The sequence below is a fragment of the Salmo salar genome, chromosome ssa22, assembly GCF_905237065.1.
Source record: "Salmo salar chromosome ssa22, Ssal_v3.1, whole genome shotgun sequence".
Taxonomy (NCBI): Eukaryota; Metazoa; Chordata; class Actinopteri; order Salmoniformes; family Salmonidae; genus Salmo; species Salmo salar.
In genome coordinates, this window is record NC_059463.1 from 33173897 (window position 1) to 33194101 (window position 20205).

The 20205-nt window shown below is 42.9% G+C and overlaps 1 protein-coding gene across 3 annotated transcripts; it reads right to left on the reverse strand.

The window, feature by feature from the left end:
- Nucleotides 1–150: 150 nt before the first annotated feature.
- LOC106583303 (nuclear receptor subfamily 1 group D member 1) lies at nucleotides 151–16073 on the reverse strand. 3 transcript variants are annotated; one of them, XM_045705202.1, is made up of 6 exons: nucleotides 15911–16073; nucleotides 4796–5101; nucleotides 4464–4697; nucleotides 2304–2857; nucleotides 1798–2194; nucleotides 151–1692 (listed from the first exon to the last, which is right to left on the reverse strand). In XM_045705202.1, exons 2-6 carry the CDS (start codon nucleotides 4836–4838, stop codon nucleotides 1496–1498), a joined length of 1425 nt encoding a protein of 474 aa, XP_045561158.1. In that variant the 5' UTR covers nucleotides 4839–5101; nucleotides 15911–16073; the 3' UTR covers nucleotides 151–1495. The 3 variants fall into 3 exon arrangements, with proteins under 3 accessions (XP_045561158.1, XP_014022816.1, XP_014022815.1); XM_014167341.2 differs by lacking the exon at nucleotides 15911–16073 and adding an exon at nucleotides 15680–15701; XM_014167340.2 differs by lacking the exon at nucleotides 15911–16073 and adding an exon at nucleotides 13939–14812.
- Between the last annotated feature and the right edge of the window lie 4132 nt (nucleotides 16074–20205).

Below are 20205 nucleotides of genomic sequence, written 5' to 3' on the forward strand. Positions count from 1 at the left end.
TTGATAAAGGTGCCCTTATTTTGCTAGGTTACTGCTTTGTCTTTATTGTATAGCTTGATATGTTTGGTAGAGTTAATGGTAATAGTGTTTTTTATATAAGTCGATGACACAAAAAAACTCATAGAGTTAAGAAGAGTCATACACATAAAGTACGGTATATAATGTCATTTAATATTGGTTCTCTATGGAAGAAGTTTAAACATGAAGCATTTACAAAATATACACAAGGTGATGCATGGATCAATTAACAATAGTTATATTTCAATAATATAGGTTCAAATCAAACACTTTTTTTACATGGTTTGTGCACATGGTTCCATCGGTTGCTCTCTTGTTGCGGTAAGAATGAGGGTTGGGGTTTGTAATGCTCCAGGGAAGACCAATGGACACATACAGTAGATGTACACCTTGCATAACCCAAACAATCGGGCACCTCTTGAACATAGCACCCTTGCTTTGTCTTCAATGGTGCTAACATCATACAGCAATCAACTCAAACAAATGGAGTAGGAACCAGTCAGAAATATTATATCCAATATGTACAACAATAGAATACCTTAAAACATATAACCCGACAAATATGGTCTAAAATGTCCAAATAGTATCTCCCTGATTACAGCATACAAATACAATCCATCCTACTCTCAATTCTTACAAATGTAAATAATACATTTTCTCATCAAATCCCAAATATTTGATTTCCAAAAAGCTTGATGACGTGATGTTGAAAATAGCTTAGGTCATTATAACAGTGTATAACACAGTCAGTTAGGGATCTAATTGTGTGTTTTATACATTGCTATTGCTCTATCATATGGGTTGATTTCAGATGTGTGTTGATGTATGGAAAGTGCTTTGTTATTCATTGAACAGCCTGTGTAGGGTGAATGTGTAGGAAGAAAATATATAGTTTGTGTGTATTTCCCTTTCTCATATGAAGAGGGTGTCCTTCCTTCTTGCTGGTTTGCCCCTGTTTGTCTGTTGCGGACAGAAGGACATAGTGAAGCGTGGAATCAGAGAGGAGGAATGGAACAGAATTTTGGTCTTCAATCACTGTCACCGGGAGTTATGGGTAATGGAGGATTTTTAGACCCTCGTTCCTCAACTTTGGGAGTTGAGTTGGTCTAAGATGGTGCTTTGCCATTTAACTCACAGCACACCGACTTGTTCAGCAGACTATAAGTCTATGAGTCTTTTAGAGATTTTACCAGCTCTGGGTATTGTTCATGAGGTCATAGTTCAAGTCTCCACCCTCCTCTTTTCCTCCATCTTCCTTTGAGATGCCTCTCAGTCCACTCATTTACCTTGTCCAACCCTGCTTCTGCCCCAGTCCCAGCTCCAGCACACACAGCTCATCGAAGAGAGCCTGATGTTGACTGGCTGGTGGCTTATGGCTGGAGTGAAGGGATCATTAGGGTGTTTCCCAAGAGGACTGCCCCTTTCGGGGGTCCTGTAGTCAGTGGGTGTCCCTGTGGGCTGTGGTTCCTCCAGGCCCTTAGAGGTCGATGCTGAAGGCCAGCAGTTTGTCGGAGTGCAGGTTGTTGAGGGTGCGCAGGTCGGGCAGGCGCAGCAGCAGCTTGGGGAAGAGGGCGCTGTCGTCAGGGCGACGGCGGGTGATGAGCGAGCGCAGGGCTTTGATCAGACTCTCCTGAAGCTGCTCCACTGCAACAACGTCAGCCATACCTGAACGGTCTGCGAGACGAGAGGAGAGAGGGTTAGATGCATCGCGAAAAAGCAAATCAAAACATATGTGATTTTTTAAAGAGATCTAGAGTGTGTCTCTTATGAGTCTCTTACCAGCAGACACTAGCACCACAGCCATGAAGAGGGCCATCTCATCGGGCTCCAGGCCCAGAGCTCCCAGCTTCTCACTGAACTCAAACATGGCGTCCAGCAGAGTGCCCATGCCCAGCGCCCGCAGGGACATCAGGGGGTATGTTTGGCCGTTCAGGAAGGTCACCGTCTTCTCCTTGGGGTCAAACAGCGAGCAGAACCTGACCATCAGCACCTGGAAGGTGCCGGCCTTAAGCAGCATGACCTGGTCATGCTGGCTGAGACTCTGGAACCCTGGGATGCTCTTGGCAAACTCCACCACCTCCTTGACGGCCGGGGTGAAGCACTGGGAGAAGGCCTCCCATATCTGCTGGCTGGAACGGTCACGGGGGGCCACAGGACATGCGTTCAGGGGACACGCCTGAGACAGAGGGAGAGGGTTAGAATGGCTCTATGACACTCCTACAATCATGTGTGTATTGTATATATAGTAATACTAAGGAAATACACAGCATTTTAATGAGACTCACCAGAACTTTGGCACCTCCACTCAACTTCCAGGGGCAGGTGGTCTGGTTTTGAGACTTGCCGGCTGGAAAGCTGTTTTGGTTGGCTTGGAAGGTCTGAGCGGACTGGCTTCCATTGGACATTGGGCATTGACTCTGATTGGATGATGGTTGGTAGGTATACTGGGCGTTGTCAACATTGTTGTTGCGTGGGCAGCGAGAGGGGGTCTGGTAGCTTTGTGTGGGGTGTGACTGGTACCCCTGAGAGGGGTTGGAATGGGAGTGGGTTTGGTGTGCCGGGTAAGAGTAGCCAGACTCATGTGCTGGATTGTTGCGGATATTGTTGTTGTTGATGTTGACGGCCATCTTGATTACTGGCTTCACATCCTCTTGGGCGAAGATGTTGTGGTAGGCAGAGGAAATGGAATCTCCAGATTCTGGACTGGCTGGGGCCTCAGAGGAAGAAGGTGAGGAGTCAATCTCCATGGATGCTGATTCGTTGAGGCTGTTCATGTAGCTCTGCATCTCGTCCAATAGCCTCTGCTTCTCACGCTTGGGGATACGCCCAAAACGCACAGCTGAGGAGAAGGAGGACAAGGGGAAAATAAGTTAGCTAATGAATTGATAATGCCGATGGCAGTTACTAGAGCTAGTATAGCAGTGGCCTGATACTTATCTATCTAATTCAATCTTTTACTCCCTGACACTGATTGGGAGTGCAATCACTGTATGGCATGATTACTGACTAAACCTACAGGGTACAGAGAGCTGGGGGAGATTTCTCTCCTCTCTATATAACCAGTCTGTTTCAATCAACCATCAAATGCCATGGTATACCACCCCCTTTCCTCTCCTCATTTGACTTCTTCATCCCCCTCTTTGTCTCTCCAAACTTCCCATCCCCCTCTCTATAGCGCACCTCCTCTGCCAAAGCTATTTATAGTCTGCTTACTGTATGCTACACCCCTTCCCCCAATCTCTTTCCCTCCTGCTCCCACTATCCTGATCACTCTCTTTCTACCTCGCCCCTCGCTCCTCTCTGTGTTTCTGTTAAGCACTCGTTCTTTTCTCTATGAAAATAGGTTACTGGGTCAGCTGGAGTAAACATTGTCATTGACTGAGTGACACAGTGAGGGAGGAGAGGAGATGTCAATGTAGAGGAGAGTGAGAAGGTAAAGGACTGAGAGGGTGAAGGAGTAAGAGGGTGAGGAGGTAATATGGTATGAGTAAAGGGGTGAAGGAAATGAGAGGATGATTGAATGAGAGTTAGGGATTAAGGGAATGAGAATGAAGGGTAAAAAGCTGGAAAGGGAAAATGGGTTAGATGAGTGATGTCAAAAATGTAGTTTTAAATGAATGCCTTGTATTCATACATTAAATCTTCAAATATCAAAGGTATCAAAAAAAGGTCTAACACCTATGCTGTGATAATAGTGCCTTTTCAGTAATTGGCGTAATGGTGGGTCATTTTCCTCCTCACTAGCGTTTTCCTTTTATAGGTCACCTCAAAATTTTTGCTCCAGAAAAGTAGATGATTTATTATCACCTAGTTTAGAGAGATCTCAGGAGGGTACGGTGGCCTGTAGGGAAATGATGCCATACAGGAGAGGGATGGAGCTGAGCCTCTAACTGTACCAACTGTACTATCCTCCAATAATATTTGAATAGTTTACCAGTATTAGAACATGCCCTACTAAATGTATTTTTTATTGTTTTTCCTTTATTTAACTAGGCAAGTCAGTTAAGAACAAATTGTTATTTTCAATGACGGCCTAGGAACAGTGGGTTAACTGCCTTGTTCAGGGGCAGAACGACAGATTTTTACCTTGTCAGCTCGGGGATTTGATCTCGCAACCTTTCGGTTACTAGTCCAACGCTCTAACCACTAGGCTACATGCCTGTATGTTATACACTTTAGATGGGCAAACACTTTCAATCTGACACAGATGGTATAATGAAGTGGCCAGGGACCTAATTGACAAAAATAAACTGTATTTGCAACAGTTTTTCCCATGACTGATGACTACTGGGACTCCTCAGCTGCTTCTGTCATCAATCAGAGATGGAGAAGGAGTAGAAGAAAGAACAGGAGAGATGATGGAGAGAGAGAGAACGGATGGGGCATTGAGGAGGTGTAACTGAAGAACGAGAATGATGCCAGATATAGATGGAATGTTCTCTTACCATCTCTGGACATGCCCACGGAGAGACACTTCTTGAAACGGCAGTGCTGGCACCGGTTGCGGTTCATGCGCATGATCAGGCAGCTTTCATTCTTCACACACATCTTGTAGTGGATGTTCTGCTGGATGCTGCGGCGGAAGAAACCCTTGCAGCCTTCACAGGCGTGAACGCCGTAATGGAAGCCAGATGCGATGTCCCCGCAGACCTTACACAGGAGCACCATGCCTCCTGTCTCTGTGAGGTACACAGAGAGGAATGATTGGTTAGACATTATAATAGACAAATATAATAAGAAAAAATAAAGACTGAAAGCCAGTAGAAGTGGTACTTACTGGTGAAGGTGCCAGTGAAGCCGCAGGGCCTCTTGGCCACCATAGGGTGGGCGTAGGTATTGCCAGAGGATGTAGTGGTTGTAGAGGCACTGGCTTCAGGGAACTGGAAGACTAGTTTGGGTGAAGGTCCTCCCCTGTTCTCCCCTCTTTCTCTCTTCAGAGGGCCGATCTCGGGGAAGGAGACAGGCTCAGGAGATGAGGATTGGGAGTGGGAGGACCGGGGGGACTGGGTCTGGTACCCGCTGGAGGGGCTGCCAGGGCTGGGGCTGGCACTACCAGATGAGCCAGCATACAGTATCACACCACCTGGAGGGCAAAGAGGACGAGAAGAGAGAGGGGCAGTTAGTGTCACTGCTGTCACCGTGTCACAAGGAAGCAGACAGAAGGCTATGCTGCCAGCAAACTATCGGTGCAAAGATGCATAGATCAATATCTATATCTGTGTTGAAATAGTTCCACACGCACACAGACAGGCACACAATGTAGGTAGGTCAACTAACAGATACGTGTTGAGCAATAGGCTACTTTGATTAGGTGCCTGTCTTTACTTAGCTGGGTTACCAAACATGAACACACCTCCTGCTTGTGTAGTCGACATTTAAACCATAGTCAGTCTCAAAGAAGACGATAAAAGGTCAAAGGTCAGAATGTGTCTGGAGAATGAGGTCAAATCTAACTGGGGACCAACTTGATATTTGTCAATAGTCTTTTTCCAAAATGTGCATATAAGACTTCAAAACAAGCATTATAATTCTAGCTTTGACTAATTCAGTGTTAGATGATGTGGGACCTTGAATTTATACAAAAACAAAATAATAAAACAATTCCAACAATGGCCAGGTTTTGTTACAAATATTTCTTGGCTATATAAGTTACTCAAAGTTCTCACTCAAATTCTTCAATGTTCGAAAGCAAGTTGGGGATGTAAACTCGGAAATGTCTCATTACTGCCTCCCTCCCTCCCTTCACTGTAAAGATCGTGCTCTGTGTACGAAAAGAGCGACAGCCCCTCACGTGTACGCTGAGCCAGCCAGCCTGGAGCCAGCTGCCTCCTCGCTCTAAAAGCAAGCCTTGCTTTTCCCCCTGGCGGCGCGCCCGGAGCTTGTTCATACCGCCAGCCACCTGACCGCCGACTCACATGGACTCCTGACACAGTTCCCGTTAGGGCTCACAAGGCGCTTTCCGCAGTCCCGTGTAGACAACAGCCGCAGTACAATAACAGGCAGCTGGGAGCTCACGTTTGAAAGAGAGGGCTTTAGTACTGTACGTACAGAGGGAAGGCAGGGCAGTCTACTGTGTGTATAATGCCATGCATTCCACTGAGTCTCCGGAAACCCAGAGGGGGTGACATACAAAGCTGTTTTGTTGGTGTTTTACTCAGTCAAGGGAAGTTATATGTATCACAAACCCGTGCCCACATAGATTGAATGATTTTTTCAGTGACTGAACAAGCAAATTAAAGCATTCTTACACATAGGCTATGTCCATCAGCATCCCATAGGTGTTACATCAGTTCCTTTGAACCTTATTATGTGAGTTACAATTCATGCAGTTACAGTTGAAGTCGGAAGTTTACATACACTTAGGTTGGAGTCATTATTAAAACTCGTTTTTCAACCACTCCACACATTTCTTGTTAACAAACTATAGCTTTGGCAAGTCGGTTAGGACATCTACTGTGTGCATGACACAAGTAATTTGTCCAACAATTGTTTACATACAGATTATTTCACTTATAATTCACTGTATCACAATTCCAGTGGGTCAGAAGTTTACATAAACTAAATTAACTGTGCCTTTAAACAGCTTGGAAGATTCCATGGCTTTAGAAGCTTCTGATAGGCTAATTGACAGAATTTGAGTCAATTGGAGGTGTACCTGTGGATGTATTTCAAGGCCTACCTTCAAACTCAGTGCCTCTTTGCTTGACATCATGGGAAAATCAATAGAAATCAGCCAAGACTTCAGAAAAACAATTCTACACCTCCACATGTCTGGTTCATCCTTGGGAGCAATTTCCAAACGCACGAAGGTACCACGTTCATCTGTACAAACAATAGTACGCAAGTATAAACACCATAGGACCATGCAGCCGCCGTACCGCTCAGGAAGGAGACACGTTCTGTCACCTAGAGATGAACGTACTTTGGTGTAAAGTGCAAATCAATCCCAGAACAACAGCAAAGAACCTTGTGAAGATGCTGGAGGAAACAGGTTCAAAAGTATCTATATCCACAGTAAAATGAGTCCTATATCAACATAACCTGAAAGGCCGCTCAGCAAGGAAGAAGCCACTGCTCCAAAACAGCCATAAAAAAGCCAGACTACAGTTTGCATCTGCACATGGGGACAAAGATAATACTTTTTGGAGAAATGTCCTCTGGTCTGATGAAACAAAAATAGTACTGTTTGGCCATAATGACCATCGTTATGTTTGGAGGAAAAATGGGGAGGCTTGCAAGCCGAAGAACACCATCCCAACCGTGAAGAACATGGGTGGCAGCATCATGTTGTGGAGGTGCTTTGCTGCAGGGACTTGTGCACTTCACAAAATAGATGATATCATGAGGTAGGGAAATTATGTGGATATATTGAAGCAACATCTCAAGACATCAGTCAGGAAGTTAAAACTTGGTTGCAAATGGGTCTTCCAAATGGACAATGACCCCAAGCATACTTCCAAAGTTGTGGCAAAATGGATTAAGGACAACAAAGTCAAGGTATTGGAGTGGCCATCACAAAGCCCTGACCTCAATCCTATAGAAAATTTGTGGGCAGAACTGAAAAAGCGTGTGCGAGCAAGGAGGCCTACAAACCTGATTCAGTTACACCAGCTCTGTCAGGAGGAATGGGACAAAATTCACCCAACTTATTGTGGGAAGCTTGTGGAAGACTACCTGAAATATTTGACCCAAGTGAAACAATTTAAAGGCAATGCTATCAAATACTAATTGAGTGTATGTAAACTTCTGACCCACTGGGAATGTGATGAAAGAAATAAAAGCTGAAATAGATAATTCTCTCTACCATTATTCTGACATTTCACATTCTTAAAATAAAGTGGTGATCCTAACAGACCTAAGACAGGGAATTTTTACTAGGATTAAATGTCAGGAATTGTGAAAAACTGGGTTTAAATGTATTTGGCTAAGGTGTATGTAAACTTCTGACTTCAACTGTAGTTATCTGACTGATTACACATCTGTCACGTCCTGACCATCGTAAGTTGTTATTTTCTATGGTAGAGTAGGTCAGGGCGTGTTTGTTCGTTTTTGTATTTCTATGTTTAGTTACTAGTTTTGTATTTCTAGGTTGGTTTTTGTTTGGCATGACCTCCAATTAGAGGCAGCCGGTTGTCGTTGCCTCTAATTGGAGGTCATATTTAAGTTGATGTTTGTGCCACTTGGTTTTTGTGGGTGATTACATTTTGTGAGTAGTGTTTGTTCCTCCTGCGTCACGGTTTATTGTTTTGTCCTTCAGTTTATTTTGGTATTGCATTAAGTTTCACAGTTTAATAAATATGTGGAACGAAACAGACGCTGCATTTTGGTCCGATCATTCAGACAGCCGTGACAACACCTGATCGAAATTATATGCAAATCAGACTTTTATGTTTTCAATACAGGTCAGACAAATTTGCAAATTCAATAGCATATGACTCCAATATCTTGACTGTCAGTTTTTTTCATATTTGCATCCTTTACCCCCCTTTTTCCCAGGGACCTTGAATTATCTATGAAACATCATGTAGATCTGCCTCCTGCCTTCCCTTCTTTCTCTCTCTCTCTTGCTGGAGGAGACACGTGCTGCTGGCTGGGAATGTCTGTTTAGCTTAAATTGAGTGTGCCTGATTGTAATTCCTCTGCCAGCACGTGTCAACACTGACTGGCGGAGATTAACTCTGCTGGGGCTTCACTGTTTGCATGTGGCTTCCTCTACGCTACCTGACAGTCTGACTTTAAATCCCCCCCCCCCCCAACACACACACACTGCCCTATTGCAGTCCTCCTCTTTATCCTCTCACATCCTCACATGCATACAGCCCCATGTGAAGTTTAGGCTCCACACCCACCTAAGTTGTTCCCAGTGATTCTCACATAGTCCTGAGTTGTTGGTTAGGTTTCCAGTGTCAGCCCAGTGAGGGTAACCCAACCCCTGGCCTTCTCTATGGCAGAGAGTCATTTACCAGGAACCTGAGTGTGGCCTGGAGCACTACACTATGACACAGGTGACGACATGTGATATGTGGGGTAGGGCTGTATGACACAGAGCTAGCATAAACAAATAGACAGTAACTAACCCCTCCTTCCTTCCTCTCTCATGGGAGTCCCATCCACCCTTAGATGGGAATCAGCCAGGTGGCATGTTTGCCATATGCGATATGTATGGCAAATCTATAAGGAAACGCCCTTTACTAACTTCCTTACCCTCTCGTGTAATGGGGTGGCACGTGGACCACTTGGCCATGAGGTAAGAGTCAGGTGGGAAAACACTCAGCTTGGACAGAAATACATATCTTTCAAACCAAATATGAATTTTATTTGATTTACCTCTAACCCTAATTGTATAAAGACCAAATAGCTCATAAACCATATTGTAATTATGTCCTTTATAACATGACAATCTAATGACTATGAGATTAGTTTATTCAAGGTAAAGCCCACATCCCTTCCCATCTGATAACCAGGCTTCTCACCTTCCCCCCTGTCCTAAATCACATATATAATGGTACCATAGCCACTGCTGTTGTAGAACCTCCATACTCTGTCACTGAGGTTGAGGTCAGCTTTATCTCCAGTGCTTAGAGGGAAGTCAGCTAAACGGCCAGGGTTTAAATCAGGTGAGGAGACTCGTGTGTGAGCTAATCTGATAGTGGGCAGGGCTGGAGGGGAGTGCCACAACATGAGTCACACCAATGCCCTCCCTCTCTCGGTGACCCCTAACACCCTTACTCACTCCCTCCTTCCCTCCAGACACTGTCTCCTTGTGTAATCTATAATCTCATTGGCCTTCATTTGGAAGTGTTTGGTGCTTTAATGAAAGAGTGACTCTATAAATAAATTACAGTGAATAAGACTGATATTCTGAGGTGAAAAATTGGTTAATAACAAAAATACATTGAATACCAGTAGAGTAATAATAATATATTTTCCAGTTACTCATAAACAGAATAGCCTGTGCAATTATTGGCAGAAGTAGGGCAATACAACAATTACCTTGGAGTAGAAGCTTATAGATACTTTGACATAGTAAGCAAACATAGTATAGCTATATTATACAGACAGACTAGACGACCATTCAAACAGAATGTTCGAGGTTTTGAGTTCGCTAGTTAGGTTTACTTGTCAGGGTCATTTGTGATATCAATGAGTGGACTATTGCTACAATGTAGGCTATCCTCAACACGTGACATTTTGGCTATTGATACGATGTATAAGAAATCTATCACAATATCCGCTATATTGGATATACTGTACAATACGTCATACTATTCAGTTGTCTTTCCCAAAGAAAATATATCGGCGTGAAGAAATAAACACAAACCTAGTTAATAGGCTGATAAACGTTCTGACACACTGACCAATCTCTTGCAAAGGCATAACAGGAGTCCCCCGGAAAGGCTGTGAGTACGCCAGGAGCGCGCGAGAAAGATGAATAAATTCGGGAGGGCGGGGTGAGAATCACGCGCGGCACGTGGATGCTGAAGTAAATGCACGTGATGTCGTGCTAGGCATGCACGGTGGGCACTCGGGTAAATCAAGAGCATGATGTCCACCATCATCAGACGGTTGACATGCATGTAATGGCTGAGATACTTATTAGACTCGAGGACATGGCAGTAAATAGGGGGCGCGGTAATTCCATACCAATGCCACAATCCCGTTACCTGCTGTCTTCGGGGAAATACTGTATCTTTGGCAATGGAGTTATCCCAGCCTCAGTTGTGTACGTTAATAACATTACGTTTATGGTAATTGCTTCATATTATGAGTGGCGCCTGACTCAAAATGCAATGCTTGTGTATTGAATATTTAATTAATGCTATTAGAATATCTTTCACTTTAGAATAGTGAGTGGTAAATTTAGTCACCCAGTACAGGGATTTCCTTTATTAGGGAACTACCCCCATATTGTGTCCTGCCAGAGATGAATTTACTGCTATGAATGAGGCAACTTGGTCAACATATCTGTTGAAATGAAGGTTGACCACTACCCATTATTGAGAGTGGGCTTATGGGCATCATTCCACCGATGCCAGTGATCCATTAGCCAATAGGATATGGTTGGCACCCAAACATATATTTAATTTAACTTAGTGTAATTCATATTTGCATAAATACCTTTTGTATTCCATACCTTGTATTTTTGAATATCTTATTATATAGTATTGGTAAAATTGTTTTGACTAGCTCTGCTGGCATGTGCAATAGATCAGGGAAGATAATGATAAAACAGTTTTTGTGATCTATTCCCCATCTATTTAATTTGGATCTGGCTTAAATAGCTGTTTGTTCTTAAAAGTTGGCCTTCAAGTCTTGACCAGTTCATTAATAAATTGCTTTGGCTCACATGTCTATGGAATAGGCGTGATAGGTTCTTGACACACGTGTTGAGAGAGCAAAAAGTTGCGCAGCAGCTCTAAACAAGAGGGGAGTCACTAGACAGGGTGCGTGACCAGTTCTGTCAATGAATCACAGACCTGTAAACACGCAATCTCAGGTCAAAGAAGGGAACACCTTTCTGGAGTAGTGCTGATGAAAGGATTCGAATGGCTTTGTTTTCCACACGTCATCCGGTTTGATTAGATTGCGCCAACAATTCTAAACTCTCCAAGTCAAGGCAACTTTAAGCACAAAGTGCATCTGCGCAACAGAGAATCAAAGTTGTTCCAAATGATGTAAAGTAACAATATATCCCTAAAATAATATTGTATGATTAGAAACTGACTAGGCACATGAAGGACAGCCCAGCTACAGCACGACAGAGCATGTAAGGTCGGACCGGTGTGGCACATGAAGGACAGCCCAGCTATAGCACGACAGAGCATGTAAGGTCGGACCGGTGTGGCACATTAAGGACAGCCCAGCTGTAGCACGACAGAGCATGTAAGGTCGGACCGGTGTGGCACATGAAGGACAGCCCAGCTATAGCACGACAGAGCATGTAAGGTCGGACCGGTGTGGCACATGAAGGACAGCCCAGCTATAGCACGACAGAGCATGTAAGGTCGGACCGGTGTGGCACATGAAGGATAGCCCAGCTACAGCACGACAGAGCATGTAAGGTCGGACCGGTGTGACACATGAAGGATAGCCCAGCTATAGCACGACAGAGCATGTAAGGTCGGACCGGTGTGGCACATGAAGGACAGCCCAGCTACAGCACGACAGAGCATGTAAGGTCGGACCGGTGTGGCACATGAAGGATAGCCCAGCTACAGCACGACAGAGCATGTAAGGTCGGACCGGTGTGGCACATGAAGGACAGCCCAGCTATAGCACGACAGAGCATGTAAGGTCGGACCGGTGTGGCACATGAAGGACAGCCCAGCTATAGCACGACAGAGCATGTAAGGTCGGACCGGTGTGGCACATGAAGGATAGCCCAGCTACAGCACGACAGAGCATGTAAGGTCGGACCGGTGTGGCACATGAAGGATAGCCCAGCTACAGCACGACAGAGCATGTAAGGTCGGACCGGTGTGGCACATGAAGGATAGCCCAGCTATAGCACGACAGAGCATGTAAGGTCGGACCGGTGTGGCACATGAGTTGTAGCCCAAAGGCCATCGGTTGGCGATATTGAGTCATTTCATTTTATCATCCAAATGAAATGTATGCAGCCAGCTATTACACCCGCCATCCCCCGTGGGCCGGTTCTTACATAAAACATTCTCCATTCAGGATGCAAAGGCGTTGATTTCATCCTTCACTCGATTTAATGGTGAGAAGGCGGAAAATAAAAACATTTTCCTCCACCATGCTAAAGTGGCTAATGCTATTCCCGGTTGTTGCGTTTCGCATTCAGCCAATCAGGTTGCAGCAGTCTGCTACGACACCAGGGGTGAAAAAAACAGACTGCTGCAACCTGATTAGATTAATGCATCGTAGGGTCGTTCAAGTGGATTTGTCCCAGTTGTATGTGGTAAATACTACCTTCCCACTTGGTTATAAATGCAGCAAAAGACTTGATGATTAGTTGACAAGATGACTCCAATGTTGTACATAAACCCTGGATAACTAATATTGGCACTCCCCAGTAAGAGCAGTCCTCCATAGGAATGAATGGAATTGTACAGTATTTCAATTAAATGCTTCAAGGACAAAATTACATGTATTTATGATTGGTTAGTAATCTCTTGGTTAGTAACCTTTATTTAACTAGGCAAGTCAGTTAAGAACAAATTATTATTTACAATGACACCTACCCCGGCCAAACCCTAACCTTTAAGGAAAATATTTGTATATTATTTTTTATTTCATGTTTAGCTCACATAATATAATTTAAAAGTATGCATTACAGTGTCTGTAATATAATACATGTGACAAAAACGAATGTTGACAAATAATACATAATACATTTCTATAGCTTCCCAAATACTTTTTACAACAGTGTAGGTGTGCCAAGATGGAGGCGAGATGGCTTCAACACAGCGCCCCTATTAGTCATCTAGTGTATATATAAATCATTGCTTGAATCAGGTGTGCTAGCTCTGGAATAGATCAAATACATGGAAGGACTAGGGGTCCCCGAGGAGAGGTTGGAGAACCACTACAACTCAATGAAGGCTTGGCAACCTTCAGGTTTATGGATCAAGCTTCATAAATTACATTTCATTCATGTATCCATTTATATGGATATGCAGTGTAGCCGCTGGCAATACATGATGACATGAACAATCAATTCATTCATTCTCAAATAATAACATTTTAAAAAGAGAATCACAGGAACTGCCCTGGGTATTACCATTACGCACGCAAGGTATAGCCTATGTACCAAACACATTGAAGGAAAATGCCCAAATAGTTCACATTACATTTACTCAGTAGTGTTAATTTACAAGTACAGTATAGGCAAATATATTGATACTTTAGCCTAAAACTGACAATACCATAGATTGGTTATAACGTAATGAAACTCACCAGGGCTGTTTTCCATGTTTTCCGATGGTTGGTTGATTTATAAACGGTATTAAAATTATTTAAAGTTGGTTTGTCTCTGCGTCAATGAGGAGTTTCGTTGATATAGGTCATATAGTCATGAACCGCCAAGGAAGCATAGAGTGGGTTGCCAATCCCAATGACAAAATCAATGAGACTGTGCGCACGTCCTTCAAACCCGTCAAGTGTGAAAGATATCAAAACTGATTTAAAGTTGAGCAAAACCTAAACAGGTTTCGGTTTGGCGAAATAGTTACAAATCGTCTCCAATGTGCGTAATTGCGAACAGGTTCAGTGCCTTTGTTGTCCGTAGCCTGATTTGCTTGGTGTCCGTAGCCTGATTTGCTTGGTGTCCGTAGGTCGTGTGATGTACAGTAGGCTGAACTAAACGTTCTTTGAAAATAAATTCCAAGCATTCAGCTCTAGTGCCAGTGTAGTCACCATCAACATCTCCAAAGACATACGTGTGGGAGTAGTTTAAGCACACCCACCCATTAATAGGCAATCCACTTCGCCCACACTAACCAGCACGTTTTCAGGTGTCTGAGAAATGTGACCAGTTTTTTTTGGCCCCCGTTTTTTTGTTCCTTTCAATCTCTGTCGTAGGTTTTGTATGCTAGGGATTACACACTCTCTCTCTCTCTCCTTTTTTCTCTCTCTCTCTTTGTATGCCTATGTCACGCTCTATTAGAATATCTCATCCACCTCTTTTACTCCACCTTTCTTTATTCGTTCTCACGTTTTCATTGGTGGGGAGCTAGAGTGGAGGCGAGACAGTTGGACTCACTCGACATTGGAATGCTGGTAAAGCTCCGCTGCATGTGCGCGCGGCATGTGAGCCACCGAACACGATGTCCTACTGACACACATTCTATGCAAATGTCAGAGGCCTTGTGATAAGAAGGGAGGAGGGAGGGGGCTAGCACATTGAAGTAGGCGGAGCTCACCGTGACTACCGCTCCCTCCACCCTTCCTCCTCTCCACCACGTTCTGCCTTCAGAAGCGATTCTGTTTTTCCTAGAATCTCAGCATCGGATATTGGCATCGGAAATTGGCATGATGAGAATGTGGGTCAACATCAGTTATGAAAAAACACATCAAATAGCAAAGTCAGTTATGAAAAAACATCAAATAGCAACGTTTTCTGTAAAGGCACCTCGTAGGCATCCCGGGTGCCCACGTTTTTTGCGCATAAACATGGATCTGAATTTAGGTCATTGAGCTCCGCTGGAAGGACTCATCTCAGTACATGCGCCTCAAGTTTTCTTATCATATAGCTGGTTTTGAATAAATAAGTCATGATGAGTGACGCAGATGTATACAACTAGGTTATAAAATATTATTATACAACTGGTAAAATAGGGGTTATTTGTGTTATGTTTTCTCTGTGGCAGCTGGTTAGATTTGGTCAATGCTGATAGGCTGCTAGACGTCATCACTTTTAAACCATTGTAGGCCTATAATAGCCTATAGCCAGAGAATGTCCTCACGTGTTATCCGTAATGAAGCAGCGCCACTCCGCGGTGGAGTTCACTGTGCCGCGGCTCACTCCTGCTGGCCAAACGTTATGGTTTGCAGGGGCAGTATGTGAATTATATATGCGTCATATGGCACAAGCTTTAGACCACGTTGCTTCTGATTCAAGAAAAGATTATAGCCTAGAGTCATTCGTCATTATCATGTTTCAGACATTGCTCATTGTTGGTCATATATGAATACATACCATACATGAAACTGGGTCGTCTGGGTATTACTGTAGTCTCGAAAACCTGACCCTAGGCAACACAGGAACTACTTTACTGCCCACATTACTACTTTATCCGCTTTAATAAAATACAAAATAGTACCTAGCAAGATGGAGATTGCCGAGGTCATTTTTAATATATGCATTTCGCAAGTGTCTCGTTTGCATCAACTACCTTAACTAAAACCATTGCAAAGGTTTAAACTTGACCTCGTATTTTTCCGAGTTGCTAGTTGTTTTCCCAGTTGTTTTTCATGACTTCAGTGATCTTCAGGTCGGAAAGTCGGAGCTCTATAAATAGGCCCGAGTTCCCGAATTGGATGACCGTTAAAATCGAGTTTTCCAGTCGGAGCTCGTTTTTTCCCCAGTTTCCGCTGAAGTCGGAGATTTCCGAGCTCCCAGTTGTTCTGAACGCGGCAAGAGTCCCCGGATTTATTCCACCCATTATCGACGCAGGCGGTTTTCTAGACTAGTATTAATGTGTAATTACGCACACAATTTCACGAAAGTACTTCAGTTTACAGTAATACAAAAAATATTTATATCAACTCATATTTAGAATCGGTAACTGACACGTTATTAAGCACAACATAAATGTGGCATAACATTATTTTTAATGGAACATCAAAGAAGTTTGTAGGATTTTGAATAAATAAGTGGTGACAAAGTTGATTGGTTATGAAACACTTGACCAGAGTTGATTGGTTATGACAAACTTGACCAAAGTTGCTTGGTTATTATGACACACTTGATCACACATAGCCACTGATTTCATTGCTCAGTGTTTGTATAGGCTACTGTAAGTAGGCCACAATATATTGACTGTTTCACCAACTGTAGTTGCGAGGGATTCATTATTGGGTTTTATTTGTAGGGTAATAGTATTTGTACATGGTCTTTAAATGGATACATGGTGCTGTCTCTCTCTAGTGGACTGACTATTCCCTTCTCTGCCCTGGCAAGGGTAGCCTTTGACACGACAGCCAGATCCATGTCCTCACGTGTTTATTGTAATGAAGCAGCGCCACTCGCTGGTGGAGTTCATTGTGCCGCCTGCTCACTCCTGGTCAAACGTTATAGTTTAGCAGGGCAGTAGGTGATTTATTTATGCATCATATGGCACAAGCTTCAGACCACGTTGTTTCCGATTCAAGAAACGTGTGTAAAGTTAGTAGTCATTATCATGTTTCAGATATTGGTCATATAACTAACTTATCATGAAACTGCTCCCTTTGTGTATTGCGCAGAATTACACTTAATTCCTACAGTTTACAGAATTTAGAAACTATTTTTATCAACTCATGTTCAGAATGGGTAAATTACACATTCATAAGTACAACATATACAGTACCAGTCAAAAGTTTGGACACACCTACTCATTCAAGGGTTTTTCTTTATTTTTTGGTATTTTCTATATTGTAGAATAATAGGGAAGACATCAACACTATGAAATAACACGTATGAAATCATGTAGTAGCCAAAAAGTGTTAAACAAATCAAAATATATTTGATATTTGATATTCTTCAAAGTAGCCACCCTTTGCCTTGAGGTAAAATACTAAGTCCATATTATGGCAAGAACAGCTCAAATAAGCAATGAGAAACAACAGTCCATCATTACTTGAAGACATGAAGGTCAGTCAATCTGGAAAATTAAAAAAAACTTTGACCGTTTCTTCAAGTGCAGTCTCCTAAACCATCAAGCACTATGATGAAACTGGCTCTCATGAGGACCGCCACAGGAATGGAAGACCCAGAGTTACCTTTGCTGCAGAGGATAAGTTCAGTAGAGTTAACTGCACCTCAGATTGCAGCCCAAATAAATGCTTTGCAGAGTTCAAGTAACAGACACATCTCAACATCAACTGTTCAGAGACTGCGTAAATCAAGCCTTCATGGTCGAATTGCTGCAAAGAAACCACTACTAAAGGACACCAATTAGAAGAAGAGACTTGCTTAGGCCAAGAAACACAATCAATGGACATTAGACTGGTGGAAATGTGTCCATTGGTCTGATGAGTCCAAATTTGCCATTTTTGGTTCCAACCGCCATGTCTTTGTGAGACGTAGAGTAGGTGAGAACGGATGATTTCCGCATGTGTGGTTCCCACCGTGAAGCATGGAGGAGGAAGTGTGATGGTGTGGGGGTGCTTTGCTAGTGACACTCTCAGTGATTTATTTAGAATTCAAGGCACACTTAACCAGCATGGCTACCACAGCATTCTGCAGCGATACGCCGTCCCATCTGGTTTGCGCTTAGTGGGATTATCATTTGTTTTTCAACAGGACACTGACCCAACACACCTCCAGGCTGTGTAATGGCTATTTGACCAAGAAGGAGAGTGATGCATCACCTGACCTGGCCTCCACCTCAACCCAATTGAGATCGTTTGGGATGAGTTGGACTGCAGAGGGAAGGAAAAGCAGCCAACAAGTGCTCAGCATATATGGGAACTCCTTCAAGACTGTAGGAGAAGCATTCCAGGTGAAGCTGGTTGAGAGAATGCCAAGAGTGGGCAAAGCTGTCATCAAGGCAAAGGGTGGCTATTTTGAAGAATCTAAAATCTATTTTGATTTGTTTAACACTTTTTTGGTTACTACGTGTTATTTCATAGTTTTGATGTCTTCACTATTATTCTACAATGTAGAAAATAGTACAAATAAAGAAAAACCTTTGAATGAGTAGGTGTGTCTAAACTTTTGACTGGTACTGTATGTGGCATAACATTCATGATGTGACGCAGTTGCTTTACACCTAGATTATGAAACACTGGACCAAAACGAAATGGTATCCATAATGTTTTATAGGACCTCTCTTTATGATCATATTGAATATAACATGAGCAATAAAGATATAGGCTACATTGTCTGTTAAATCAAACGCAGCCATTAAAAACATTTTATAATTAGCTACAGTATGTATTGTAGCAGTTTGTACTGAGCCTATAGATGTGTAATTCATTATGATTACGAGAGTTATTTTGAATCGAGAAATGTTTCGAATGTTAAATTAATTGAAGGTAATTACATTTAATCAGTTAATCATTTATGTTAATCATCGTTAATCACGATTTACAAGAATGTCACAGCATTAATGATTGAAACAATTTTAGCCATTGATTTCATAGCTCAGTGTGCATACACTGTAAGTAGGCTACAATACATTTACTGTTTCACCAACTCCAGCCTATAATTGCGAGGGATACTTATCGCGATTTATTTGTAGGGTCATCATGAGTTTTCCGTCACATGCCCAGGGACTACTTTGGTCTAGTTATAGACAAGGCCAAGAAATATTCTTGACCTATAGTTACCTGGCCAGGAACAATTATTTGCCCTAGTTGGCATGATGCACTAGAGTGGAAATTCTTCTGATGTATTTTCACAAAATATTGTCATTTACTTGATACTTTCTGATTAATTGGGTGATGATTCATGGAAAGAGTATGTACATTCAGTATATAGTACTGCTTGTAAAGCTGTACATGGACACATGTTGCTCTCTCTCTCTTTCTCGCTGGTGGACTGATTCTCTGCTCTTCTTTCTGACGTGTGCAATTGTTGTTTACTCCCGTTCATGGATTTAAAGCATAGGATTGGTGTAGGGCTAGATGGCGTTGGATTGGTGCAGGGCAATGTAGAGGGAGTCTATTCTCAATGGAAAAAATGCTGTGTGTTATATATACATGGTATTTCTTACACCAGTCCATTCCTTTTGAATCCACGAGGGGGAGTGAATAGGGGCATACTTCAGGGAGAATGGTAGAAACGGACCCTAGCCATTCACATTGGGAAGCCAGATGCAATTCCTCCTCAATTGTGCAGTTCATCTTTCTGATACTAGAGGTCCCTGTTGGAATATAAAAAGAAGAAAGAAGTACTACTGTGCAACAAGCAGTAGGTTCTACTGAAGTATCCAGAAACAAACTAGTGTGTGGGAGCATATATGTGTTTATGGGTGATGGTATGTGTTGTGTCTGTGGTGTCCATTAATGTGTTCTTTTTATATAGTGAGGTGTAATCTATTATATTGTCAATCTGTTGCCTTAGTTTCTTCTTTGTAGAGTCTGGGTGTGATTTCCTCGACGTTGTGTGTTAGTGTGTATTAGTGTGTTTGCTGTTTTCCATGCATTGATTGATGTATTTGTGCTTTTAGAGATGTTGGTAAGTGTTTTGTGTGTGTTAATCAGTATGTTCATTGATTAGTTAGTTTCCTCTTTGTTATGTCTAGGGGTGTCTTTCTTATATGTGAGTCTTTTTTCTGTGTGTGCATGTGCGTGTGTGTGTACGTACACATATGCGTGAATATGTGTGTTTGTGCTGTGGAGACGCTTTGGGTATGTGGTTTGTCAGAACAGGCTGTGACAGGGCATGCTCATGATTACAGAGGGCTGTGTGTTTTGTAACTGAACAGAAACTGCTGCCAACACACACACCTTCAAAACACCACACACACCCCCTGCAAAACAACACACACCTTCAAAACAACACACACACACACACAC